This window comes from Apus apus, chromosome 3 (genome assembly GCF_020740795.1).
Source record: "Apus apus isolate bApuApu2 chromosome 3, bApuApu2.pri.cur, whole genome shotgun sequence".
Lineage (NCBI taxonomy): Eukaryota > Metazoa > Chordata > Aves > Apodiformes > Apodidae > Apus > Apus apus.
Genome location: NC_067284.1, coordinates 11,533,364 through 11,560,602, shown reverse-complemented (window position 1 = coordinate 11,560,602; position 27,239 = coordinate 11,533,364). Strand labels below are relative to the sequence as shown.

General features: G+C 44.0%; 1 protein-coding gene and 1 long non-coding RNA gene across 5 annotated transcripts in view; one reads left to right on the top strand and one right to left on the bottom strand.

Annotated features, from left to right (window-relative positions):
- LOC127382202 (gamma-aminobutyric acid receptor subunit rho-1) overlaps positions 1-24,518 on the bottom strand; it is a 29,817-nt gene extending 5,299 nt beyond the window's left edge. The window contains exons 1-7 of one of the 4 annotated variants that reach the window (XM_051613480.1): positions 24,170-24,518; positions 10,674-10,727; positions 9,181-9,287; positions 7,753-7,820; positions 3,969-4,192; positions 1,015-1,097; positions 119-259 (exon numbers count right to left, since the gene is read on the bottom strand). In XM_051613480.1, coding sequence (XP_051469440.1) covers positions 119-259; positions 1,015-1,097; positions 3,969-4,192; positions 7,753-7,820; positions 9,181-9,287; positions 10,674-10,727; positions 24,170-24,291 — 799 coding nt within the window. In that variant the 5' untranslated portion in view covers positions 24,292-24,518. The remainder of the gene's footprint in view (positions 1-118; positions 260-1,014; positions 1,098-3,968; positions 4,193-7,752; positions 7,821-9,180; positions 9,288-10,673; positions 10,728-24,169) is intronic. The other 3 variants (XM_051613483.1, XM_051613481.1, XM_051613484.1) reach the window with 3 other exon arrangements.
- LOC127382211 (uncharacterized) lies at positions 19,799-22,730 on the top strand. Its single transcript, XR_007888901.1, has 2 exons — positions 19,799-20,424; positions 20,826-22,730. It is a non-coding gene; the product is annotated as an uncharacterized LOC127382211 (long non-coding RNA).
- Positions 24,519-27,239: the final 2,721 nt, after the last annotated feature.

Sequence of the window (27,239 nt, the reverse complement as noted above, 5' to 3'; positions counted from 1 at the left end):
AAGAGAAGCAGGGCCACAGGGAGACCTCCCAAAGAACAGTCTTCCGTGGCCAAGGTCTAAAGGGACAGTTTGCATCACTTTCACCAGCAGACTCTCTGGCAAGCACCGCGATACTTACCTGTGCTGCTGTAAAAGGCAAGCTTTGTGGTGGTGTGAAACTCCTGGATCAGGAACTGGGAGAGCGATATCCTCTCATCTGTTTTTAGGGATTCATTACCATTCTTCCAGTAGAGCATGAGGTCATCTTCAGTGTAGGCATCTAGGGGAGCAGAGCAGTGCCCTGAGTCATCATGCCCACAGACCAGGGTGTGCCCACACTCCTTCCAGGTTACCTATGAGGTCCCAGCTGAAAAGGCCAAATGTCACCACCCAGCTGAGAGCCTCAGTGACAGGGAGCATGACCCGTGGCAAGGAGAGGACTAGCTCATTGTCACAGCCCTCAGACCTAATGCCCAGTGTGTTTTGCAAACCCTTTTGTTTCTCTAGTCACAATCTTACACACATAATATGTGTCAGGTAACCTACCACATCAGAACTTGAAAAACTGTCCCTTATAATTGTCCTAAAAGCAGAAGCAAAACAAAGGAGACTTGGAGGGAAGAACCTACTTGGGGTAATGGGAGGAACAGGCTGAGGCAACGGGAGGCATGTGGAAGGATAAACTCTTGGGTAAATTTTCTGCCTGTGATGCATGTTTGTTTTTTTTTCTTTTAACACGTGGAAATATAGTAAAGTTAAGCCTTTCAGATAGGGAGTAAAATCTCTTCCTAGTGACAGAGAAAAAATAAATTACACCACTGGTGTTTAAAAATACTGCACTGTTGCAAACATCATCTACTAGTCAAAAAATATGGGCAAGGAGTTTTTCTTAGTGTTGAAGTCTGCTGACTTTGGTTAGAGCTCCCATTAATATAGCAGCAGTTTCATTATTGGTATAATTATTTACATAATTTAAAAAGTTTGGGTCCCCATGAGGTGCAGCCCTTGGCTCCCCTATGTGTCTGCTTTACTTACAGCTTTCAATCTCCAGGGAACAAGTCTGTGTGTCCAGGGGAAAGCGACTAAAATCCATGTTGCACATTGCTGTTACTGTAACTCTAGGGATAATAAAGACCACTCCATTAAACACTTGTCTTCTTATGTGACTGAAAAACAGTAAAGCTGCAAGTTTCATTTTTTATTAAGTAACTATCTGGACAGTAATCACCCACTGAAAAGAAATATCTTCCATTCAGCTAAAGAAATTCCACTTAACTTAAAGCCTTTTCTTCTCATCAAATTCGTGTTAGAAAAGACAACTGGAATGTTAGGCCACCACAAATTGCTACTAGACGACAAAGATAATAGACAAGGAAATGGGAAAGAGCAGCGAGGACGCTTTTTCCTCTTTGACTATCAGCAAATGTCTCTTTGCAGAGATCTGTGCTTTCAAAAGGTGCTTTGTAAGATGAAGTATTTTACATTGATCAAAACCATCCTAGTACCGTGAGGGAAGCAGGTAATTTCTCCACACACGGCGAATTTCCAGCTGCTCAATGAGAAGCCAAGTGATCACACCTGGCTACCAGCCACCAGAGGGCACAGGCAGTGCCTCAAGTGAGGGCTGGAGCTGGTGCACGACAGAGACCACTGAAATGCTCTGCCCCATCAATCGAAAGCTCTGGTTTTGCTGTAACCCGATTATCTCATGTTTAATAGCAAAACTTTGTGATTGCACTGGAAGCATCTGTAAATCTTGACACAACTGGCTCGAACTCTGGTTAAGTAAATTAAAAGTATAAATCATAATGGGGAAAGAATTAATTAATTACAGCAGGGCTAATGGTAGACAACCATCTGTCACATAAGCATAAAAACACAATGCAATCCCTCCTGTCAGTCCTTCTGCATTTGCAGGTTCCTGCTGATGTTGCTTTCCTATCTGGATTTAGCCTTTGAGTGAAAGTGCTCAGCTCGGATGTGCTCTTTAGGTGCCAGTGAGGTCTACAGTGGTTTCCAAGAGAAAACAAAGCCTGGGAAAGAACCTTAAAAGGCAGACACCAAGGAAAAATACCATCTACAGGCAAAGGCATCCAGCAAAGACAGGCAGTAGTGACCAGCTTGCTTTTAGGGGGAGATCAGCATCCATACTTCTCCAGCACTCACAAAGCACTCCAGCCTGCAGTTGCCACTGAATAAAATATTAAAACTCCGACAATTTTCTGTTCAAGATGTTCACTACCATTTTGTACAGGACAGTTGTTTAAGCACAAGACCCTGTGGCAGGATTGGAGTAGTTTGATATTATTTTGTTCTCATCTGTTTTAAACAACCATAAATGCTTGCAATGCAGATGATTGGTAGGTATCATGCAGCTAAATGAGAGAGTACATAAGGCATGCATGCTACAGCTGAACATTATGTCATTTTATTGTCCTTTTTTTATTGTGCTGAGGGCTTGAGCAAACTTTGAAAAGGCCTAAGGAACACCTGAACTTTGTCTGACATGCTGAGTGAAGGAACAGCTTTAATACCAAGAAGGTAGACACTGTTCAGGCCATGGATTCCAATGAAAAGTAAGAATAAAAATAGCAGAGAACAAGAAAATTCTGGTCAAATTGATACCCCACAGGAAAACAAGAATTGCTTTGCTTGCTTTCCTTTCATAAAATCGCTTTGTCTGGTTGAGAAGTTGATCGCCTCACCTCATGGAAGGCTCAGCTCTACCTCTGCCACTCCTAAAGCTGCTGGCCCCAAAGACCTCCCCAGCCTCCCAAAGCAACGTGTTCTGCAACTTTATCATTACTTAGATCTATGTATCTTGCTGATACTGACCTCCTATTAGTCAGATTTTCCTTATTTTTGTCCTCTGTAATACATTATCTATCATCTGATGCTTTATTTATCATGTATTTTGCTATTTCATTGCTGGGGGGGGGGGGGGGGTGATGTCAACATTCTTGCACCAGAATATTGTACAGCAATTTCCTCTCTAATAGGATTTTATGGGTCATTTGGCAACACTAGTTTTCTAACTTGATGGAGCTACAGGGAAGAAAAACAGAAGCACCAATTTTAGTGACTTTTGGAGATTGACAGATGCTTCTTAGTTAGTGTTTCCAAATATGAAAGTGTGACTTATTACAAAGAAAAACATCCTGGTTTAATAATGTTCAGAGTTAGGTTAGTGATGTTCCTCTCAAAGCTGATCAGCCAGCTGGAAAAGAAGGGAGAAAGCCAGGGCTGGGATCACCCCTCAAACTAGAGAATAGAACATTTACCCAAAATTCCCCTTCAAGGAGCTTCATGCATTTCACATCAAATGTGAGCAAAAACCAGGAAGAATTGAAGTCAGGTGTTTGAGTTGCTCTAGCCATTCATGTGAGTCACCAGGAGCTATATACCCTTGCTCTGAAGCTTCTCACTTCATGTGCTGCAGGATATTCCATCTGTTTTGTCGCTTATCATAAAGCTAAACCCACACCCAGTATAATTCATACTTCTTCATAATTACCTACCAGAATAGAAACTGCACATTTTGCTGGGTCCAGAGGCTTTGATGTCTAGTGAAGTGGATACCTAGAGCTGCTCTGGACTTCTTTTTATCACCAGACATTACCCTCCTCCTTAGATTCTGTCTCACCTCTTCAGCAGTGCCCTGTGGGGCCGGCAGCCCAGGGACCTGCACCAAGGGACTGCTGCACCTGGTCACAGCTTCCCAACAGCTGGGGCAGGGACCAGTTGTGCACGAAAGGTGAAGGGACACTGATGGAACCAGAAATGTTGGCACAGAAACTGACTTTGTGCAACAGGCACTTAATGAACTTGCATGGAGACCCAGATGTTGGTGGACAGTCAGCATATCTGCTCTTTTTATGTTGGGTTGTTTTTTTTAGTATGAAGCCATGCAAAACCCCCACACAGGAATCAATTAAACCACTTTCTCTGTTACTCCACTAATGGCTCCCACTGACCAAATGCAGCTTTACCTGAGGCTATAAAGCACCTTCCCATCTGGCTGGACCCGCAGCATGACGTTGTCTGTGGTGGTGTCATGGATGAAAGAACGCTTGGAGTGGACAAAGAACATGTCAGGGACCCAGATCTTCTTCACCAGCCTTCCATCAAAGGTCATGCTTTGGTTGTTGGTGCTGGGGAAGGACAGCCTCTCATCTTTCCAGTAGTGCCTCAGATAGAGCGTCATGGTGAAGTCCTGCAACAAACAGGCTTGTGTCACAACTTACACCTTATCAGCATAGCAGTGATTTCTCCTTTCTAGGACAAACCACAAGCTTAAAGCACCATTCCTGAAGGCACATCTGCTCCCTGAGCTCTGGAGGAAACTACCAGCTGCAGCTTTTTTATTCCTTAGGTCAGACTGACTTACTGGATTCAGAAATCAGAGGCCAACCAGGTGGGAAGTCCACCTCTGAAATGCATTTTTGGTGTCTGCTAGCCATTCCAAGGACCAAAAGGCAGACATGCCAAGGCAGTAGTAGGTGGAAGGTGCTGGTAAGCACTGAATCCCCCACAACCACGGGATGCCATGGTTTTGGAGCCAACAGTGAAGACGTTTGCTGCTCCAGCAGCTGGCTTCTCCCAGGCAGATGGAAGAGCATGTTGCAGTGGGAGCTCATCATCCCGCACAGCCACTGAAATCTTCTGGGCTTGGTAATTGACCAAAATGGTCTTTATTTTACTCTTTCTCCTCACATATCATACTCTTAGATCAAAGGCACACTCCTTCTCTTTGAGCTCTCTTGTATTTGGAGTCAGACCCCGGAGGCACGTACACTCGGGTTTGCCTGATTTCAAAGGAAGCCCTCACATATCTGAAGACAAGCTCACACACACCTGTTTATCAGCATTTTTATTCTTGAGAGTAGCATCATATATTGCCCATGAACTGAGGGAACTGTTGAAGACTGACCAGTCTGCCCTAGTGTCTGGGGTAGAGAAAGTCAGATGGGTTTCAGGTGTAAATTTTTCTCACACCACTTCCCAAGCAGTTTTGAAATATGGGAGGTTCTGCAGGCTTTTTTCAGTACAAGTGATTTGTTAGTTGCAGCCTGTGCTATAATTATACTAGAGGCAAATATAATTATTGGAAATGCTTTATATCCATCCAAGTGAAGCTCCCAAAGCCACTGACCACTGAATGCAGGATCTCTTCCCTGCATTCAAATATAAATAAGATAATTCTGGGAAACCTTTTACAGTGACTCCTGTGTTAATGTGTCCTTTAAACATCAATAAATGGACAGATATTTGTTCTTCAGTGAGAAGTCAGTGCCTCACATTTTTGCATAAAGTTACATTTATGGTTGCTGTGGAAAAATCAAGTATTGTCAGCTTTCATTAGCAAAGATTTATTATATTAGTTTTAGGCTATCAAACTGATAACCACAATATTTTACAACAATCATCTGAAACCCCCCCAAGCAACAACCATATAGTATCTCCCTCTTCTTTTGGTCCATTTCTCATAAATACTGTTAGCTTTCACATTATGTTTGAAAATGAATTTCCAGTCATGGATAACAGGATTCCTTCTTCCCATCTTTCCTCCAGATAAAACAGCTGCCCCACACATCCTGCAATAGCTCAGTTAATTTCAGTGTTAGTGGCCCATAATAGATATTTATAATTTTCTTAATTAATTGGATAAAAAAGAATCTGATTTTTTTGACATCCTAATGAACTTTTATTATGTCCTTCATTATTTTACCACTTTCTTGCTAATAATCAGAAAGTAAAAGAAAAAAAAAAAAAAAAGGAAGACTGATATATCTAAATTCTGGAGCTTAAATTTAGTACAGAGTCACTATCTCTGTCACTGATGTCTCTTCATTTAAAAAGCAAGCAATGACATGGCTTTTTTCTGTAAAGCTACATGAGTTAAAAAGCATTAACTCTGACAATATAAAGTCCTCTCCAGTGTTATTTTGCACACAGCCAATATTGACCCTGAATGTTTTTCTCACCCAAGGCCACATGGTGCTTTTCCCGTGTTGCTGGGTGCTGCAGCACCACGTTACAGAAGGAGCAGGGACAGTATTCAAAAACCAGAGGAAGTAGTTCAAAATCATCATGCTTGCTTAAAAATGAATGGGTTTGTTAGGTTTTTTGCTTTAAAATTCTCAGTATTAAGTTATTTCTCTTTGCTTTCAAGTTCCAAAGCTTTTCAGGGGCTGTCTAACCACCTTCATGAGCTTTCTCCTCAACCAGAAGGGCTGGGACCATCCCAGGAGAGGTGAAAGCTTGGAGTTGCCATGGCTGGAAGTCAGGGTGCCAGAAGCACCAGAGACGGGGGGACAACTGGAGGTCTCCCCGGGGCTGGGGAGAATGTGCACATGGATGTGCCCCAGCACTGCAGCCCCACTGCACCCTGCAAGTGGTCAAGTGACTGCAGATACCCCAGCCTGCTCTGAAGCTGAAATAGCTGCAGCCAGAGGAGCCTGGTGTGGTAGCAGGGTGGCTGCCCAATGCCAGCTGTACCACCACCCAGCCATGCTTCTGGCCTAGACATGGGAGGTCTGGCACAGGCTTTTTTAATGCTGTGGCTGTTAATTAGGAGAACAGTGAAGTTAGGGCTTCCTCTGAAAGCTTCAGAGCTGTTGGATACGCTTGTTGAAAGAGCAAAACATTTTGAAAAGTAGTCTGTACCAGGATGTGATTTTTTTTTTCCCCCCTCCAAAGCAGAAGTTGAGCTGCTGAGACTCTGGGGATGCTCTAACAGGGTAGATCTGACAAGCTCTGGGCTTTGAAATGGTGAATAAAATTGGTGTAGGTTTTGCAATGTACAAGCAGGGCCACCTCCCATTCCCCTTCTGGGCTCCTGCTGTCCTGCACAGGCCATTGTTTACACACCCTGCCTGCATGTAATACCTTCCTATGGAAAATCTGCTGCAGAAATCATACCTTACTTTCAGCAGTGCTCTGTGAGGAAAAAAGCCGCTCCAGGAAAAATGATCACAACTAAAATCTGCACCACTATGAGAGCATTTGAAACCTGTCAGTATTCACACTGCTAATTGTAATCTAGGAATGGAAGAACAGAGACTCAGTAAGGAATTTAGTCTGTGCAGAGCACCAGTGTCAGTCCTGCATGCCCCTGAAATCCTACTTCAGCATCCATGTGAAGACACAGGAAGGCCCCCAGCACACAGCAGGGGTGATACAACTGCTAATGGACCAAAGGCAGGTTCTGGAGAAACTTATCTCCCCTGAGTTCATTCTGGCTGCCTTGTTGAGAGCAGGACTTACCAGTCTGCACCAGCGTTGCTCTCAGGATGGCTATATGGCTTCTGGTTGGGAGCTAGCTGGCTCCTGACCACCTCAGAATATGGCCAAAGTGAGACTGTGTCTGCAGTGTATCAAAGTGCCTTAAAACTAACACATTAATTGGTTTCCTCAGAGCCTTTAAACATATTACCACTTCCTAAGAAAAAGTGAAAACCCCAATCCTTTGGGACAGTCTTAGCAGTATTACATCATTTCGCTCTAGAGAAAAAGAAATGCCAGACTTCTTCCTTATTCTTCAAGGCAGATTAAATGCTAGCATGAGGTCAACAGAAGTAATTGTTAGTAGACTCAAATGAAACCCAAATCTGCCTCCTGGAGGCTGTGGAATCTCTGTCCTTGGAGGTAGGTATTCAAACCCCACAGACACAGACCTGGGCAGCCTGCTCTAGCTGGCCTAGACTCAGCAGGAGTTTGGTCTAGATGGTCTTCAGACATCCCATCTGACCTTAGCTCTTCTGTCACTCTTACCATGTCCACCTCAGAAATGCTGTCCAGACTTTCAACTTGGACATCCACCCCAACAGGAATTGCAGGGCCTGGGGTGAAAACAAAAAGTTAAGAAAGTATAAACCTGGTGAGACAAACTAATCTTCTGGCTTTTGTATCTTAGAGGTAAAAATAGATGACCAGTCTGAAAACAGAACAACAGTAAACCAATTAAAAACATAAATTGTTAGAATTTGTAACAAAAAAAACTCCTAATCACAATCAAAATCAGCAATGAGACTGATCTATTACTGGCATTCTCTTTTTGTTGTGACATCCTACACATGTTCCTTGAAAATTTAAAAGCCCAGCTGCTAGAGCTCAGGTCCAGGGCTCACCAGCTGGATGCCCAGCAGGGCAGCAACTCCCAGGGAGAGCAGCAGCAGAGCAGCTAAGGGGATGTGAGAGGGTTGCTCCAAATTTTTCTTTCACTGGTTCTGCTCCCCTCTTGGGCCAACAGCAGCACCGAGAGCTGCTCCTTGTGCTTGGCTTTCACATCACTCAGTGGCTGGCTGTAGAAAAGACAGGGTGACAAAGGGGATGCACAAGCATGTGCCACTGAGCCCAGGGCTCCCGGGGGGAAGGGTGAGGCTGTGACCCCACAAAACAGGGATATTGATCTTTTTTTCCTCCTCCAGGCTTTGACTAGCCCTCGCATACCTCTGGCAATTACAGTACAGGATATCTGTCAAGATAAATAGTGCTCACATTAGAGAACTGCTGTGAAACTGAAACCTTATTAAATTAATTGAACATGCGGGTATTTGGTATATTGAGCATTTAGCAATAAAATCTTCTTCCATCAGAGTATATAAGGGTATCCTGGATTTGAATGACCATCTGTCAGCCAGAAAGGGTAGATAAATTACAACATTCTCTAATCTGATGGACTGAAAGAAAACGTGTTCTCCTTCATCCATTTCCCTGAAAGCTTAGGTTGCTCTAACATATAGCCAGAAAATTGTGAGCAAGCATTAAAACACAGCAGTTAAAATCTTTACTTTAGGGTTATAAATGAAAGGACCAGGTCAGCAAGCATAGTATGTGGTTTGATTATGTACTTGTGGCCATAGTAAGATGAAATCATAGAATTTACTCATAATCCGGGAATAAACATAAGGCATATTTGCAGGTTTTTTTATCAGAAGAAAATGTCATTGAGTACCAGGAATATTATATTGCCTGTATTTTCCATGCCTTTGACTAAGCTACTTGCTCATCCAAGGAAGAAGGCTATTTTACTGCACCCCTATGTCCCTGAGCATGTCATGAATTCACAACACAAACTAACAAAAACTAGAGACAGAAAAAGCTCTGCTTGCCAACCTGCTTGTTCATCTGACAACATGTTAGTGTATAAAGAAGTAACAGTGTAAAACAGGAGCAGTGACAAATGTGCACGTTTCATACCTCCAAAACCTGGTCTCATGCTGAAGTCATGGTCGTCTATTCGCAACAGCTGCTCTGACTTTGTCAGGGGAGACTTGGTGATGTCAGGACTTCGTTTTAAGATTGGGCTGCCAGGAAGAGAAGCAGAGCTGTGAGTCCTAGGCCATGCCTGTAGGTACACGCTGCATTACCCCTTAGACCATAACCAGGAGACTGCCTGCAGTGGTTGGCATCGTGTCATTAAAATACAATTCCTGCCCTCAACATACAATTTAGGTTCCCATGATAATACTGGCACTGAGAAAACATCTGTTCAGGGACTTTTTTCCTCTGTAAAAATTAGCTTTTCTTATGGCAGAGTTTGGAGACAATAATTCAGAAGTGTGGGCTGGAGGAACAGTGTGAGTGGGAAAGCGGGGAAATGGAAATGAGGGGGAAGCATTTCTGACATAGTCATGGCAGGGCCTGAGGCCAGGAATTAGGGAGACAATATATCAAATAAGCTGCTGGCTATTGACCAGGAACAAAATGGAGGCAAGCTGGGAACCAGGCCAGGAGACAGGCCCCTCCCTTAACCTGGGTTAAAGTTATTAGCTCCTGTCCCAGATTTCTAACATGGATAAAAAGGAGCATTAAAGACCTGGGACTTTTCTGAGCATTAAAAAGCCTGAGAGGGTCATTCCAGAAGCTCCTGGAGTTGCACGAAATGCTGGGCAGAGGATGCTCTGCTCCTCCTCCACATCAAGGTGCCAAATGCTGCTCAGTGCCCCAGTGCTTTGGCGGGGATGGTGGTGGCAGCAGCTCCTCGGTTGCCTCATCTTGTAGGTGAAGCCTGACTGCCCTCAGAGCCATCTGTGTGCCAGACACTGGGGTGGCAGGAGGGCTCAAAAACAGGAGGAAGGCTTTTGCTGGTTCTTGGTTTGAGAAAAGATGGCACACTCAGAGGGGCATGTGTCTATACACAAGACAAGTTGGAAACAATCTTTTCCATTAATCTAATGGAAAACAGGACAACAAAGAAACAGGGAATATGTTCCTGAGATAAAGTTCCTCTGAAGTGAGACTGCTTAGCTGTGCTGTACTTCTCACAGGTTCATGGGCAGTTGTACCATGAGAAGCTCCCCCAACAGAGGCTAGCAGTGTTACCAGCCACCTCCTTCTCAATCCCAGAGCTTTATCTGGACTCCTGAGTATCTTAGAAAGATGCTTGGTCTCAGTTTAATAACTTCTAGGAGCAGCAAGTCCTCTGCTTCCCTCAGAGAGTTCTTTGAGACGTTAATTAACCCTCCGGCATTTTTAGAGATGGCCCCTGCTTTTGCTTTAGATTTAATTCAGCTTCTAAAAGACCTGTGGTGTTGTGAGCACCCATCAGGGAAGGCTGGGCAGCGCAGCTTCCCCCGAGACCCGCTGGATCCTGCTGATGGCGCGGCTCCCACCCCAACACCGCCGGGGTGACCCCCTCCTTCCCCTGCCGCGGCCCCAGCTCAGCCGAGGGGCTGGGGGGCTGTGCCTACCTGCCTTGCTTGTGCGCCTCGCCGCGGGCCTCGCGTCTCTGCCGCTGGGGCTGGCTGCACGGGGCGACAGGGAAAGGGAGAGCTGAGACTGGGCGGCCATGGGCAGCGGGTGAGCCGTGGTGGGAAGCGCCAGATCCCCACCGCCTTGCCTTCTGTCACACGTGCAAAATGGCTCTTACCTTTTGTTTTTTTTGCCTTTTTACCAAAGGCTGGTGGCAAGCCAGGGCGCAGCAGCGGGGAGCAGGGGTGTTGGGGGCTGGAGGCTGGGGCATGACAAGTACCTGAAAGGGGCCTACAAGAAGGCTGGGGAGGGACTCTTCATAAGGGTATGTCACGCTAGGAGAAGGGATAATGGCTTTAAACTGGAAGAGGGTAGATTTAGGTTAGATATTAGGAATAAATTCTTTCGTGTGAGGGTGGTGAGCCACTGGCACAGGCTGCCCAGGGAGCCTTCTGGATGCAAAAGTAACGTTTTAAAAGTTTAAGAGCTCTGACTCATCTTTAATTAAAAGTTGAAAAAAAACCAGCTTCTCTCTGTAATAAACACTAAGGCTAATCAGCTCAACTAAGGAGGTTTTTGCCCATTAACATATATTTCAAATCCAGCTGTAGAGATCTACAGAGGCAAAACTCCTTTTGCGAGAAGAGGCGTCACAACCTCATTGCCCCCTTGGTGGGTGATGGCTGAGCCCCAGGCCTTGCAGACCCCTGCTGTGGGGAGCCTTGCAGCACCGTTGCTATCGCAAGGAGCAGCTTCCCTGGTTCTGGACACTGTGCTGCAAAACGCACTTGCAAACGCAAAATACAGTTCCTAGAGTCTTCAGCCTTAGAGATACGCTCTTGCAAGCTACTGTTGTATCTCACTGCTACTTGCTTCTCATCTGCTGGCCATCAGGAAGTAATTTCACGTGTTTGGGGATAAACAGATTCTGGCAACGAGCTGACCTACTTACATGACTTCAAAGTGCCCTAGTAAACTCTTGGCTGTTCAGGAATAATGCTGGTATTCAAACAGGATGAAGCAGGGTATGTTCATGCGATTTCTATTTTTCATTTCTCTTTGTAGAGCTTCATGTTGGCCCTGGCCCCATGCTGCCTGTCCAGGGAGCCTTCAAGGCATGGCCATGAGGACTCATGGCCAAATCCTTCCTGTCTTCTAAACCCAGCAACCCTGGTGGTTCCTCTTATTTCTTTCAGTGATTCTGCACTGCCTCTAAACTAAGCTTTATTTTTTTCTCACAAACCTATGCAAAATGTCTTCCATGCTCCAGCCACAGTATGGGACTGTGTTCATGTCAGCTGTGGTTGGTTCCTTCACTGCTTTTTGACAGTCCCATTCCCCTCATCACAGGTCTGAAGTTACTGAGCTACCCCCTCCTTCTTGCCTCCTGCTGTGACAGCAAATGATTTTTACCCAATTACTGCAATTTGAAGCCCCATTTCATTCTACTCAATAAATAGGTTTCCTGGTCCACTTCCTGGAGAGAGCTCTGCTGGCTCAGTGACCAGTGGTGGCTCCACCATGGGACCCCATTAGTCTGCCACTGTGGCTTCCCCTCACCTGCCCGCTGTCCCCGAGCATTTGTGACAGCCACACTCAGGAGATTCGACCCAGGTGATGCTCACAGATTGTTCAGTGCAATTGTTTGCCCCCACAGGTCACAAGACCTGTGATAGTCTTGCTCCTTCACTGGGGTAATCTTCAAAACTAACAGATAACTCTAGGAGTGGAATAATTAATAACCTTTTTTTTCCCTGCAGTGTCAATGTCACTGCTAGAGTAGCGCTCGGGCCCCTGGTGGCAGCTGAAGTAACCCAGCCTCTCCAAAGTCTTCACTATTCACCCGGATCCCCCCACAGTTTCAAGGGATCATGGGATGCCCCTGCCCCAAAGGCTGAGGCTCACTGGGGAAAGGAGGTGACTGAAGCTGAGGATAGGTAGGCAAAAAAAATTAAGCAAAACCAGATTTTCCTCACTACCGCCAGGGACACAAGGCAAAAAGCAGTTACTCTCTTTTTTTTTTTTTTAAAAAAAAAAAAAGCCCTAGTTTTACTGTCGCACTTATAGTCCATCCAACACAGTAAAAAGAGTTGCACGATTAGGGACCATGTCTGATTTTCAGAAGAGACAGTCCAACTATGACATCTGAAGCTCCCAGCAGGCATTTTCAAATGCCCAGCTTCATAGGACTTGTGCCAGAGAAGTGTCAGGTCCACACTGGCAGTGTTCACTGGAAAGCCCCCAGTATTCTTCACCTTTGAAATAAGAGCTTTTGGAAGCAACCACAACAAATATGATAGAAGTCAGTACCCATCTTAGCATTTTAGTTTTAATTACTCCTGCGGGATGCATTTCCTTCTTTCTTCTACAGGCAATACACCTGTAATAGACAGTGTCATGTTTTGCACTCTTGTTAGGAAAATCTCATCAAGATCTGAGAACATTTCTTCCTTGAGGAGTTTAGTCAAGAAACAGTTTCAGTTCTTCAGGAAAAAGTAAGACCCAATGTATTTTCCTCAAGAAAGAAGTGAAAGTAAGTCATTGAAGTAATGGAGTCAGATTCACACTGTCTTTCTTGAGTCCAAGGAATGACATCCTCGAGGAACAGTGCTGGTGGGTTTGGCAGACTAACACTAATGCTATTATTATTAGATTTCATTAAATTCTGGGGGGCAGTCTGTTCTCTCCATCATTTATGGTATTCTTAGGTCTGCAAAGAGGATGGCAGGTCAGAGAAGAGTTGTCAGAACAGATCCTGTCTCAGGAAATATCATTGAGATGTGGCTGTCACATTATCGCTGTCCCTTCAGTTACTTGCATCAGCAGCAGCAGCTTGGTTGGGGGGCTGCAACTGACCCCAAACCTCCTACCCTGAACAGAGGTGTCTGCTGCCCTGGGAAACCTGCAAGCCAGCAGCTGGGGCAGACACCCAGGGTGCACATTTCCTCTCTGCTTATCTCCTGTCTGGGTGATGCCTACACCCCTTCTCCAGTGCAAGAGACTATGGACTCTCCACCCCTACTCTCTGAAACCACCACGCGCTTAATTTTGTCAGACACAAGCTCTGCAGCTCGTGCTGTGCTGCCTTGCAGTTGATCCACAGCCTCTCCTGCCACTGACACAAGGCAAGGGAGAGCATGGATCTTGTGGAGCCAGTTTTCAGCAGGACTTTGAACTGGAAAGTAATGAAAGTGATGCAAACTCCCCCCTTCCTGCCAGCTGTGCCTATGGGCTCCCTGTCCCTGGGTGGACACTGGTGAGCAGCTTGTGCAGTGCCTCCCATCCTGCACCCATTAAGCTGCACAGCCTTCATGCTGTGCTGGGCCAGGAAACAGCAGGAGCCACGTTCCCCTTGGTCTGTCTGTAAAATCATGGCTGAGCAATGCCCTGATGAAGGACAGGCAGAAGGATCAGGAGGGAGCAGTGGAGGCAGCCCAGCTCCCTGCAGGGGACAAAGCCTTGGCAGGGAGGACGTAGGAATGGGGAAGGTGTTTTCAGACTACTGAAGAGCCGTGAGAGTGAAAAGGTCTATGAAAAGGTCTGTGCATAAATATGTGTTGATTATCCCTCTGTTTTATGACCAGTTAGTGCCTTGGGTTCATACCACCTCGGCATCATGTTCAGACCAGGCAATAGGGAAGAAGCAGGAAGGAATGGGGAATTACATGCACAATCATACAGAAGGTTTCTGCAGAAAAACGTGGGGCAGAGGCAAAGAGAGCTTGGATCTGCAACAGAGCATAAGCATGGGGTGAGACTGCAGAGAAAGGAGGCTGGATAGGCAGAGATGGGGAGGGAGGGGAGACACTGAGTAAGGCCAGAGGGAGAGATGACAGAAGGAGCAAAGAGGAGACATCAGGCTCAAATGGTGCCTCATCATTGTGTGGGATGACTCCTGGGGCACAGACACCCTATACAGTCCTGCATGAGCACAGGTGACCCCTCACTGCAGAGTGATGCTTCCCAACCCCTGCAGATCCATGAGCCTCGCTGGGCTAAAGAACCTCCCAGCCTGCATCCCAAAGGAAAAAGATTTTAGGGCAGAAAGTTCACAAAGTTCCCTCATAATCTGCCTGCAAAAGACTGGGGAAGACCTTCTCAGTGAGCAGGAGATGCTGGTGGACAGGTGGTGCAGCAGGTCTGGATGAAGATGGAGATGTCATCCAGAGCCCAGAGAGGGGCTTGGGGAAGGAGGAAACGGAGGTAGCTAAATGGGTAGAAAAACCACCCAGCACCTGAGGGGGGAGAGAGCAAAGTTGCCATGGGAGGAAGATGCTCTTACCCAGCAACATGCACTGTGTAGCATACTAATTCCCAGGGATGACACAGGATAGAAACCCACTAACTTGTGCTTAAATTGGGAGAGTTTCAAAGTTGTGACCTGTAAACAAACCACTAAAAACCGAGGGAAATTAATCATAAAAGGTATTTTATCTTGGCGTTTGTCAAGCCCTTGTTTGCTTGTAATTATGTTGGGTCATGTGTCCTCATGAAGTGTAGGTTTGAAGATGGTGAAGAAAGGTGACCCATTGCTATTATAGGTGGTCAAATCTATGGAAAAAAATGGGGAAAGTGCACTATTTTGGATGTTCACATCACATAGTCTGAGACACAGTGGGATTCAGAGCTGTTCTGCTATCTTGTTTTTCAGTGATACAGAAAATTCAGTGAGAACCCTTTTTTAATCCAGTAATACTTGCATATATGTGAGTCTTGGAATGACAAATATGCAGGGACAGGTGACATCTATGCACCCTTTAAATTTTGCACTTCCTTTGTTCTTTGCATGGACATAAACACTGGCAAAAGAAAAAAAAGAAAGAAAAAAAAAGAAAGAAAAAAGAAACAAACCTACACGTTGGTTATTCACAGAAATGTAATGGCATCTGAGGTCTTGGCACTGTAGCTGATGTTGCAAAAATGAAAGTGGCCTTGTGTGGCAGAAATTGCATCCAGTGTGTGTGGTTTTTTTGGGGGGTTGTGTTATCCAGGTTGAAAGGAAGGGTGAGAGGAAGCAGGAGTGTGACTGAGGTTCTGTCCTGCCAGCTGAGGCAGACACAGTGCTGGGACTCAGTTAAGTGAAAATGAGAAATGGGTGAAGGGAAGGAGAGCAACTAATGGGGCAATGCACAGTGTTTACCTGCAAGCAGACGTCAGCACAGTGCAGATCAGAAAGGGCACGTTAAGGAATATTGAGATGAATTGGAGGTATTTGAGTCAACAGAGGCTGGTGATGGCATTGCCCTGGGAGCACTGGGAGTACCAGCAGTTACAGTCTCTGAGTTGTACAGAGGTACCTCCAAGGACTCCTCACAGATGGGTGATACCCCTGAGAGAGGGTGAACACAAAACCTGGTTTTAAGCAGGGGACAAACGAATTATACTGGAGTTTTGACATTTCAAAAGAAACTGGGACAAACTCACGATCCATTTGTCTGCCTCCCCACAGGTAACGAGATTATAAAGATCACTCAAAGTGAATCTTTGCAATAGATGACATCAAAACAGTCTTAATGTCTTTCTGACAGTGTAACTGGCTGTCTTAATGTCAGTGGGATGAAAAGTAGGTTTGAATTAAGGTTTTAATATTTCATTACTAAACTAAGGAAATAAGGTTGAGATGAAACTATGACTTTGAGCATGGTTGGCAAACTGTGGTTAGCATAACTGCTCTTACTTTGCTGTCAAGAGATATTAAATAGCATCTCACAGATTTCATCCTGGAAATTACTAGTTAATATTTTCAATAATGATGCAGATTACAGAACTATAAAACTCACACATGACAGCATGTTTGAAAGAGAAATGGGCAATTTGGGATCTTGGATCAGGATTCAAAGCAGCCTCAGCACGTTGGAGAAACGCTCTGATGTCAACAAGATGAATTTCAGTAAAAGAGAATACAAAGAACTGCATGGAGTACAGGAAAATAATTGTATGGATGCAGAATGGGGAATAACTAGCTAATTATCAATACTGCACTTGTCTTAGTTTGTTATTTACAGCAATAAAAGCACTCTGCCTTTATAAGGGGCATCAAAAACATCAACAACTAAGGAATTTGTTTGCACTACAAAAAATACAGAATTGTAACAAATCTGCTGTTGGGCCAATGTTAAGAAGTAGCCACATTGGCACAGGACGAGAGATGGATTTGAAGTAAATGGACTGAACAGTAGCAAGTCAGCTGGCTTTAACCCAGAAGAAAGCCAAATAAGAAACTGTTGAACCAGCACTTAAATTGTCCCTGGTGTCACAGGACTGAAAGGTTACAATTTTCTACTACACTTTCCACTCCAAGTAGAATCTGAGAAGCTACAGGCTACTCCACTGGGCAAAATACCTACAAGAATAGTAAAAAACACCAATGTTAGACACCAGATAAATGCAGTATATATTGAAAAAGAGCAACAGTCAGTACAGTTTTTCTTGAGGGATGTTATGCACTTTAAAGTATAACAGACTTCTCTAAAGAGTTATTGACCTTATAGATGAGGGTGATCATGATGACACAGGTTACCTCAGTTTCCAAAGGGATGCTGACAGATCTTTTCCAAAGGCTTGTAAAGAAACCAACTGGTCAGAAAGAGTGAAGACCCCTTCATGTGAATGATTGCAAAATAAAAAAGAAAAGGAATAATAGAGAGCTTTCACTCTGAAGAGAGGTTTTCAGTATAGCCTCCTGGAAATCTATTACAGGATCTCTGTTGTTCAATAATTTCATAAATTATTTGGGAGAAAAAGATAACTACTGGTAGCAATGTTTACTGAGGATTTGTAACCATTCAAGGTAGTAAAAGTCAGAACTGGGAGTGGAGAATTATGGCAGAACTTCAATGATGTCAAGTGAATTGAGATAAACTGAGCAGAAATTCAGTGTTAGTACATTGGTAACAGCACACACAGGTCTGTACCTTGTATTTTTGCATATTTTCAGTGTACTGTTGGAAACAATGTTGAGATAATGGTGGTCTCCAAATCACCTGTTGCTGCTTAGGAAGCAGGTCTCAGTGCTGTTGTGGTTATTTCTTTGTAAACATCAGCTTAATGCTCCACAGTGCTCAAAAAAAAAACCACAACAAAGAGGATCTTAGATGTTACTGGGAATGGAGGAGCAAACCAAAGAGCAAGTGTTTCAGTGCTGTTAGTAACACCAAGACATGCCCACACCTCACATATCCAATGCCCATCGTTGGGAAAAACAGAGCACAGGAAGAGAAGAAAGACAATTTGGAGGTGGTGAGGGCTCCCAGGCAGCTTGAGCAGGGCTCTCCAGGAGGGAAGGGAGACAACAGCCGAGTGATATGGTGCAATGATATAAATCAGGAGTGGCATGGTAAGGGTGAACAGGAATTTGTTGCTTCAGGCTTTTCCTAACACATAACAAGGAGAAGAATTTTGAAAGGAAGTGCATGAACACAGCATGTCATCACACTGAAATTCACTTTCACTGAAAACTGAGAGTGAGTTTGGAAGATGATTGGGCAGTTCAGAGAAGACCAGCAGGAGCATTTCACATGTGAATCCAACCTTTTAATCAGAAAATCTAACCATTTATACATACTCAGGAGGGAGGAAACTGCCTTGCACTATCTTTGGGTGTGTTGGGTTTGTTGTGTTTTTTCCTGGGCTTTAGAGTCTGTTATGTCTTTTAACACCATCTCATAAAACACATTGGAGTAGTGATGGGCTAGAAGACAATGTGAAGCTGCTGATCTTGAGCAAGTTACATGGAGGGAATGTTGACTTGAAATATTATCACCAGTGGCACAGTGAAGTGACACAGTACATGGATGTATGAATGTAGCTACAGAAGTCCCAGTAGAGGCAATGTTCCAACATGACTCACCTGAACAGAGATAGGAAGCTTAGTGAAGAGTAGACCCAAAATAAGTTCTAGACAGGATGAAAGAAGGCTTGTGATAAGGATGAATGTAGAAAATATAATTTTCAAAGCATCATAATTTGCAGTGATAAGCAGAAAGAGGATGCTTTTGACTTGGTTGTGAGGGAAAACTACAAGACTTATAAGAAAAGTTGTCATGTAGAATTGAAGTTACTTGAAAGAAAAACAGGGACAGAAAAGAAAATTGAGAGAAATAGCAAAACAATAATAAAAAATAACTTAAAGTATAACAAGATAAAGAAGATGAGCAGTCTTGTACAGAAGAAAAAGATTTCTGGCAAGTGGAAGAAGAGGTAAGACAGGCAGCAGCAACTGCTGCCAGAGGAGAGAAGGAAGTTACAGAATAATACAGAGTTAAAAGCAACTGTAGAAAATCTGGCAGAACAGTGTGATGGGGAAATGGCTGTGCCTAGGGTCAAAAAATCAGGCAGCTGATGCAGAGGGCAGAGAAACTCTAGGACAAAAAAAGATAGCAAGTTGCAGACGAGCAGGAACTTTGAATGGGGAAAGAAAAGGAATGAAGGAGATGCAGGTGAAAGGAGGAAGGGGGAAGGCAAGTTACTAACAGGGGAGATGGAGAGACTCCAGTTGCATTGGCCTGCAATGCACTCTGGGCTTCTTATTGCTCACCCCATACCCAGCGCTGCTGGTGCATGTGGTGTCAGGGCACAGCCCAAGCTGCTGCTCTTGAAAAGCAGTGCCCTGGGAGCTGCAGGTGCTCAAAGCTCCATGGGATCTGGCTCCCTGTGCTCCTATAGGCAACGCTTTCATGGGGTGTTTTATGGGCTTATCGTGCCCTCTGAAGATCTGATCTAAAGACAGCTTGCATTAGTAAGCTTTGTTCATGGAAATAAGTGCTTTCAGGATCAATCCTGAAGATAAGATGCAAGAGCAAAACTCTAGGACAAGAGAACAGCTTAAGGTTGCTGGGAAGTAAAGGAACAAATCCTGCTAGGGATTAATTTATAAAGCCAGAGAAAGCATTGGAGGGCAAGAAAGTAGGAGCTGACCTGCTTGTAGGAGGCAGTCCCAGTAAGGGTACCAGGACAGCCACGTGTAGTTTACATACTGCAGGGAGCTTGCTCACAACATGGCCAGGGTATGGAGGAGCTGACAACACAGAAGGCTTATCCAAATCAAACAAAAGCAAGGGAAGGTAACTGGAATGTTGTGCTGTATGATGCTGAGCTTTTGAGAAACGACCAGGAAGGAGCCATGGCCATGGTGATGCAGGGTGGCTCCCATCACTTAAGGGTAGTGTCACTAATCTTAATAACATCTATAACATGTTATGTTGTAACGTGGCCAGAAAATGTTAGGGACATGACTAAGAACATGAAGAGGGTCTCTTAGCTAAGATTAAAGAAACATGATCTGTAAATCTTATACAGTGAAATCTCTTCTGCTGAGTTGTCTGTCTGAAAGGTGGTTATAATGCCATCCAGGGAGATGTTAGTGTTAAAAGAGATCTTTTTTTCCCCAGCAGTTATCTCTGGCAGAACAACCTGGGCTCAGCTCCAGGCCAGTTCTTTCCGTATTGGTCATCCTCTCTAGCAGATTCTGCAAGTCTAATTAGCAACACAGGCATTGGCCCTTTTGTTGGCATAAGGATGTTGTGACCTTCAGTGATCCTTTGTACCCTTCTGGTGACACCCATGCAGCTTGGTGGCTTTCCAAGAGCCTGAGCAGTTGGGAAAGCAGCAGAGAGTCCTGTTGCTGGTGCTCCAGATCTCAGCTCTTTCCTGTAGGAGTTTTGACACTGTGGATTTAGCAGGAGTAAAAAGCTTTGCAAACCCTGCAGGATTTGCACATGGTTGACTGCAAACCGTGAACAGGTCTGCAAGGTGAGAAAGGTTTTATTTTTATATTGCTGCTCTTTTGAAGTGAAATTCCTTTGAGGTGATTTGTCCTGGAGATTAGCAAATATAAGTAGTTGAGTCTTTGACTGGCATACAGACATTTTTACAGTGAATTACAATATTGGAGGGCTCTGTAGTAAGTCCCATACAATAAAGCTGTCTCTTTTGCTGCTTTCACTGTGCCTGTATGCATACTCTGACCTACATTTCTTCACCAGTTTCTTTCACACTCTGCACTGTGTCCCAAAGCCTGATCAGTTTTATTTCAGGAGTTATCTGGGACCTTTAGAAAAATTCCTGTAATGCCAAACTTGTCCGCAAAAGACTGAGGTGCATGCATGAACACTCATGAGGAAAACCATGTCTGTGTGCTCTCCCCTCTTCAGTTCTGCCTCATGAGAGAATGGCTACCTTGAGGCACCTGCAGTGCCAAAAAATTGTGACAGAGGATGTCTCTGACCCTGCAGCCCCCTACCCTGTTCACTGTATCAGGAGTGCAAAGGTTGTGGATTTGGCTAAGTGAAAGAACAAGCCCTGGAGCTGAAAAAGGGCTGAGCAAATGGTGAGCTTTTATTTGAAGGCATAGTTCAAACCAAGTGAATCTCTTTGGATGAAACTAACATTTGCACAAAGGCACCATCCAGAGAATCAAGCCAGAAGCCTGTGTATTGCCTTCGTCAGCTGCACCATGAGAATCCGGAGCAAAGCTGGACATGCCTGTGAGGGACAGCAAGATTCTGGCAGTGCACCCGTGGTGGCAGGTCTCTACAGCAGGTGCCTGCACTGCCTGCCAACACCCGTGGCTGACACTGAGCTCTGGCAGTAGGGCAAGCAGATGGTCTTGTGCCTCTAAAGGGCTTCTGGAGGCTAGGAAGGCCATGAGTGCAAATCAAGCCACCCTGAGCATCTTGGGGTGCTGTGGAACCAGCTTTTTCCACTTCAAATAAATTTCCCCCATCAACCTCCAGTGAGCTATGTGGGTCTCTTCAGAAGACAAAAGCAGCAGTGAAAGAATGGATTTCCATCCTGGTCCTTACCACAGGTCTTATGGAGCAAGAGGTGACAGTGCCCAGTGAAGAGTAACAAGGTAAATTTCTGTAACTTCTGCTTAATAGATAGTCAGGACTGAGCCTTGAGTCCTGAAGGGAAGGGAAACAGTGCTAATAAAAAAATGTTCAGGAGCAATCTTCACTGCAAGCTTTTTCTGATGTTCTATAGCAAGCCCTCTTCCTCAGTTTTTCTTTCAGGATCTAAATTCTGTGATGAAAATGGACCTTGAGTTTGACTGAAATGCAAAGGAACAGTGCCTATTTCAAAACTGTCTCATGTGATCAGCATCTTAAGATACAGGGAACTATATGGGAGCACAAGAGGACTGGCTGTACCTCTAATACAAGGTGTTCTGCCAAAGACAGATGCCCAGACATATTGGGCCAACATGATCTCCCACTGCTGGGCTGCAACGGAGACCATGACCACAATCCCAGGAGGTCAACTGGAGAAACTCTGTGTGCAGCATCTGTGTGAGGACTGTGCAAGCACTTCACCCAGTCCTGGTGACAACCCTCAAAAAGCAGTGAAGGGACATGGGAATAGAAGCAAATGACTGAGTCAAGGTTTGGGAAACATCCTACACTGAGAAATATCAGCAGCTTAGACTTATTAATATATCTAAGAGGAGATGAAGAGAGGGCTTGATCCATCTAGATGGAGAAGAGACAAGCTAGCATAGACTAGGAGAAAATGGATGGAAGCCAAAGGCAAAAATTATTTGCAAGCCTATTCTGAGTTTATCTGACACTGTAGGTAATTATCCAAAATTAGGTGTTTGGTGTACAATTCATGCAGAAGGCTTTGTTGCTTGAGCTTAGCAGTAAATCCGATGGATGACCATGATTGTCCTTTTTAACCTTGCAAATTATAAGTCTGTTAAAACCACTGGTCTCTCGTGGCCTATCCCATCACAGGGGAAAGTGAGCACTGTACTGGGCACTACTGTTCTGCACCCAGTCCTGATGGACAACCCCTATGACCATGCACCAGAACAGGTCCTCTCTCCCCATCAGCCCTCCTCAGCATCAGTGCTGCTTTGCTTAGGCAGGAATAGGCCAGAAATTACTTCCCAGGCCAGCATGGCCACTCTGGGAGGGCAGTGAACTCAGCTTCTCAGATCCTCAATACGTTGGGGCTTTCTGATGGGCTTGTCCTATCCCAGTCACAGCATATATACAAAGCACAGGTGAAGAAGTGGTTTCTGAGTGTACTGAATAAATACTTATTTTCCATTTTCATATATTGTTAACATTCTTTTCTTTTGTGATCATCACTTAATCACACTGACATTGTTGTGTCCAGTGCAGTGGGAGTTTTCATTAAAGATGCTAAACAAGAACATGTCTGTGTCTACACATTCCTCTCTGCTGGATGCTTTTCAGCATCACCTCTGCTGCCACTGTCATGAACTCTCGGTGAAAATAAAGGTCCTACATTCATACTGTCTCTGGGGTTGCTTCCCCTGGGGGCTGATCATGAACAGAACCACTGAGTCCATTTAGCCAGCTACACCTCCACAAAGGTGGCATCACTGCTAGAGCCATTTCCTGTGTATAAGATGTCTCATTGACCCCCAAGTGTCAATCAGGACACTGCAATTACTCTCTAGTATAGCCCTGACTTGCTTTCTGTGATTCTGCAATCCTTCCCTTCCACGTTTCAATCAGCTTTCCTGAAGGCTAACAGGAATGGTTTTAATTCCTCATGACTGCAAAACTCCTGTATTTCCATCCCCACACGCCTTACAGTATTGATGGTGACACAGAGTCAATACAGAATAGAAACAGTGAAGGCAGCAAAACAGAAGGGACATAGGTTGAGTCTGTCACAAGCACAAGTATCCAACATTTGACCAGCAATCTAAATATATCAGCTATATCCTCCAGAAAAACCCAAAGGATTTTTTGTTCCAGATATACCTTGTTATATGCCTAACAATCTTCATCCAAAATTCCAGATATTCCCCAAGTATAATATAAATAATCAGAACTCAGTTATAGCCAAAAAACCTTCCTCAACTCAAAACCTCCTAAAATAACTGTCTACAAAATAGTGGGAGAAAAATGTCATATAGCCTTTTTGAGAGGCTATGTGAGAGAGAAGCAGAAGAATCAACAATATTTTAAGTATTTTTTAATATCTTACTTCTATACCCTGAATGCTCTTTCTGCTTCCTCTGATAACTGACCATAGTGTTGAAGTTTCCAGAGACACTTTTGTTTTTTCCTCTCAAAAGGTCTATAAAACAAGTGATATGGGAATATCAAAATAAATTCTGAATGTTTTCATTTCAGATCTCATGTCAGTCTAATCTTCAGTGAATGCAACAGTCCTCATGGATCTAAGTTTCCTCTCCACTTTCATGTAAATACTCGACCATATTTTAACCCAAATAAATATAAGCAAATTATTCTTTTTTTGCACCCTTTCAATCTCTGAGATACCTCACAAATTTCTTTTTTTATTTTTTGAGGGGAGAAATTATTTTCCCTGTAGAAAATGCATTAAAACTTGTTCATTGGCAAAACCAGTAACAGAAATATGACTGAGAGATCACAATCTATAAATGCAAACTCCAATTATCTGTTAGCCATTACATATTCACCTGAAACATTACATTTCTCCAAATAATAGCTATTTGAATGTAATATATATAAAAATATATATGTATACTCACCTGCCTTTTTTGTACACCTCATGTATTTCTTTTCCTTGTCGGTGTGCTCTGCATTCAGTGGATAAAACCCATCCCCACAACAGCAGGAAGATGCTAAAATGCATTTTATGGACAGTCAACATGTTACCTGAAGGTTCTGTATCCAGAAATAGTCCATGCAAGAAGAAGAAAATCAAAATGTAGATCCTGTTTCTCCTTTTAAGACATTATCGGTCTGATCGTTAGTGGAAGGATGTTTACTCATACAAAAAATCATCCTGCAGTATTTAATCTGGACAGTGGGGAAAGCAATTTCCACTAAACCTATAAATCCTTCTACGTCAGATGGCAGGGATTTTCTAGCAGTGTTGAATTCATGCGTTCTCAGAGAACAATTGTGTTTTGCCCAAACAGGTTATGTTATTAATTGGTTTAAATTGAACCATTTTCACAGACCTGTGGGGAATGACATACAGGTATCCCTGCCCGCTTAACCAAGTAGTGCAGTTGGTCAGGGAGGTGTCATTACTCATCCTTTAATCACCAAACTTATCTGTGGAGCAATAACATTTGTTACAGACATTGCAAAAGATTGAAAATGTATTAATAAATGTGTATTGGTTTCCAGCAAAAACGCTTCGTTTCCATTCAGCTCTACAAGAGAGTATTTTGACCCTGGGTGCTTTTCTGTGTTGTTTTACTAGGCAGTGGTGCTGTGGCTGGAGTGGTCGGTGTCCCCAGGACTTGTGTCATGGACCTCACGGCTCTGCTGAGCAGGATCTCTGGAAAATATCCTGGTGTGCAAAGGAAGGGGGGGACAGCATGGGGGAGGCAGCTCTCCTTTCTGCACAGGGCTGTTTGGAGGGGCCCTGCTGAAGCAGAGCAGCAAATGCCAGAGCCGGAGGAGATCAGGAACCTCATGTTTCATGTGGCTGACAAAACCCTCACTGGTGCTAAAGAAAATAAAACAGCATGGGAAGAAATACATGGTCAAGCCAGCCACATGGCCCAGATCTGTGCAGCTTCCCCCCCTCCCTGCATAACCCACAGCTCCATGTTTACTCTCCTCCACTGTGCCTCCCCCCAAGGCCTTACAGCTCTGGTCCCACTTGTGCCTTATCTTGGAGACCTTGCCCCGTGCTTTGGAGACACCATCAGCCTTGTCCCATCCCTTTGCTGACAAGGTTCTTCTTCCTCTGCTCATTACCCATGGTTTTCTATTTTACACCAGTTCACCAAGTCACCTATTTCTTTTCATTAAAGCCCTTTCTAAAAATCCCTACAAAGCCAATCTCTACCTGGTCTATGTTGCTGTAGCTTTATTGACTTCAGTGAGCATTTTCACTGCCTTGGGATCCACCGAAACAACACATCAACAGCCACTGATATTTCAATCCATCAACCAAGATTCAATTTAATGATGTGTTGAGCTAAAATATTCCCCCTACACAATGTTGAAAAGGCTTCAAGAGATGGGCAATCAGTCACCAGCAGTTTGTTGCAATGGTTCATCACTGTTGCTGTTCAAAGAAGTTGTACCCATCTTATCTTTAAAAATTATCTGCATTCAGTTTCCACTGATTCACGTATCCTTCTCAAGGACAATAAAAAGTACCTTAATAGCTGTTCTTTTCACCTGGGGTGATGTTAGATATTCTCTTCTCAGTCTTTGTGATAATCTACACAACATTTTATCACGTCTTTCATCAAAGGAACTTTTCCTTCTCTTTGGAACACATTATTGTTACTTCATGCACTTAAAAAAAAAATGCTAGTCCCTTGCCTCTGCACCAGATTGTTTCCTGGGAGCAATGGGGATTGACAAGCAATGGATAACTATGAATTCATGTGGGTGCCCTAGAAAAGCTGGAAGTCCTTTGGTACACAGCAGAGAAGGGAAACATTCATCCTCTGATTAACAGAGGGAATTTACTAGAAGATACAGAGAAGGCAAAAAAAAAAATTGTTCAGTTCTCCCCCTTATTTTTGTGGGGGGTTTTTTTGCATCATTGTTCATAGAAAAGTTCAAAACAAGCAACTAACAAAAAAATCCTGGAACAAATTGTCAGAAAACATATAAACTCCTGGAAAAAAATTACTGGATGAGGAACAGACATGAGCTCATCAAGAACAAACATGTTCAACAAACTTAATTTCTTTCCCTGATAGGCTGGCAGACTTCATAGCTGGGGGAGAAGCAGTAGATTTAGAGAATCCTTTAACTCCATCTCACATGACATTCTCCTAAGCAAGACAGGGAAGCATGTTCTTGATGAAAGATTGGTAGGATGGGCACAGAACATTGCTACCTTTAGCTCGGTTGATCTTGCTGTACCCCAAGAGCAGTAATCCATGACTCACTACCAACCAGGCAAGAAAGCAGCAAGTTTTGCAAATTCTGTTTATAACCCATCTGTCTCCACAATGAGAACACAGTCAGAAAGAAAAAAATACTACTTGTTTTTGCCTTTGAGTCAGCTGTGTACTGTGCGGACCGTGTCAAAGTAGAAATCCAGATTGGAGAAGAGTTACAAGAGCCACCAGCCATGATGGGAAACCAGGAGTACTTTCAGCACCCAAGAGGGCAAGGCACAATGCTGTGTGTCTGTCACAACACTAACTCCAGTCAAATCATGAACCCGGCCCTCTTTTGCTTCATCAATAACCCCAAACTTCAAATAGTGCAGTAATACATGAAATACACCATGTAAATACCCTGGAGTTATGATCAGGCTCCAGCAGCCACACATCACAGAGCCCACGGCATTTACATTTTCTAACCTCTACCCTGTGGGTGTCTGCCTTTATCTAAAAGCTTTCAATGCAAATGTGGATGAATGTGTCACTGTATCTGTTGTGATTTACGTTTGCAGTAGCTGAAGGAGCACAGGGGTACCTGTGTGATTGATAGGATGCTGTTTGACTTGTGGGAAGTTATTTCCCCTGTGCTGCTCTGTTTCTTTCAGAAATGACATTCCATGTCCCCAGGGCACACTGCCAAACTATAGTTTTTTACTTCGTTAGTGCCTTCAGTGATGGGTACTGTCAGAGACTTTAAAAATCAGGCTTAATATTAAGTTAGTGGGGTTTC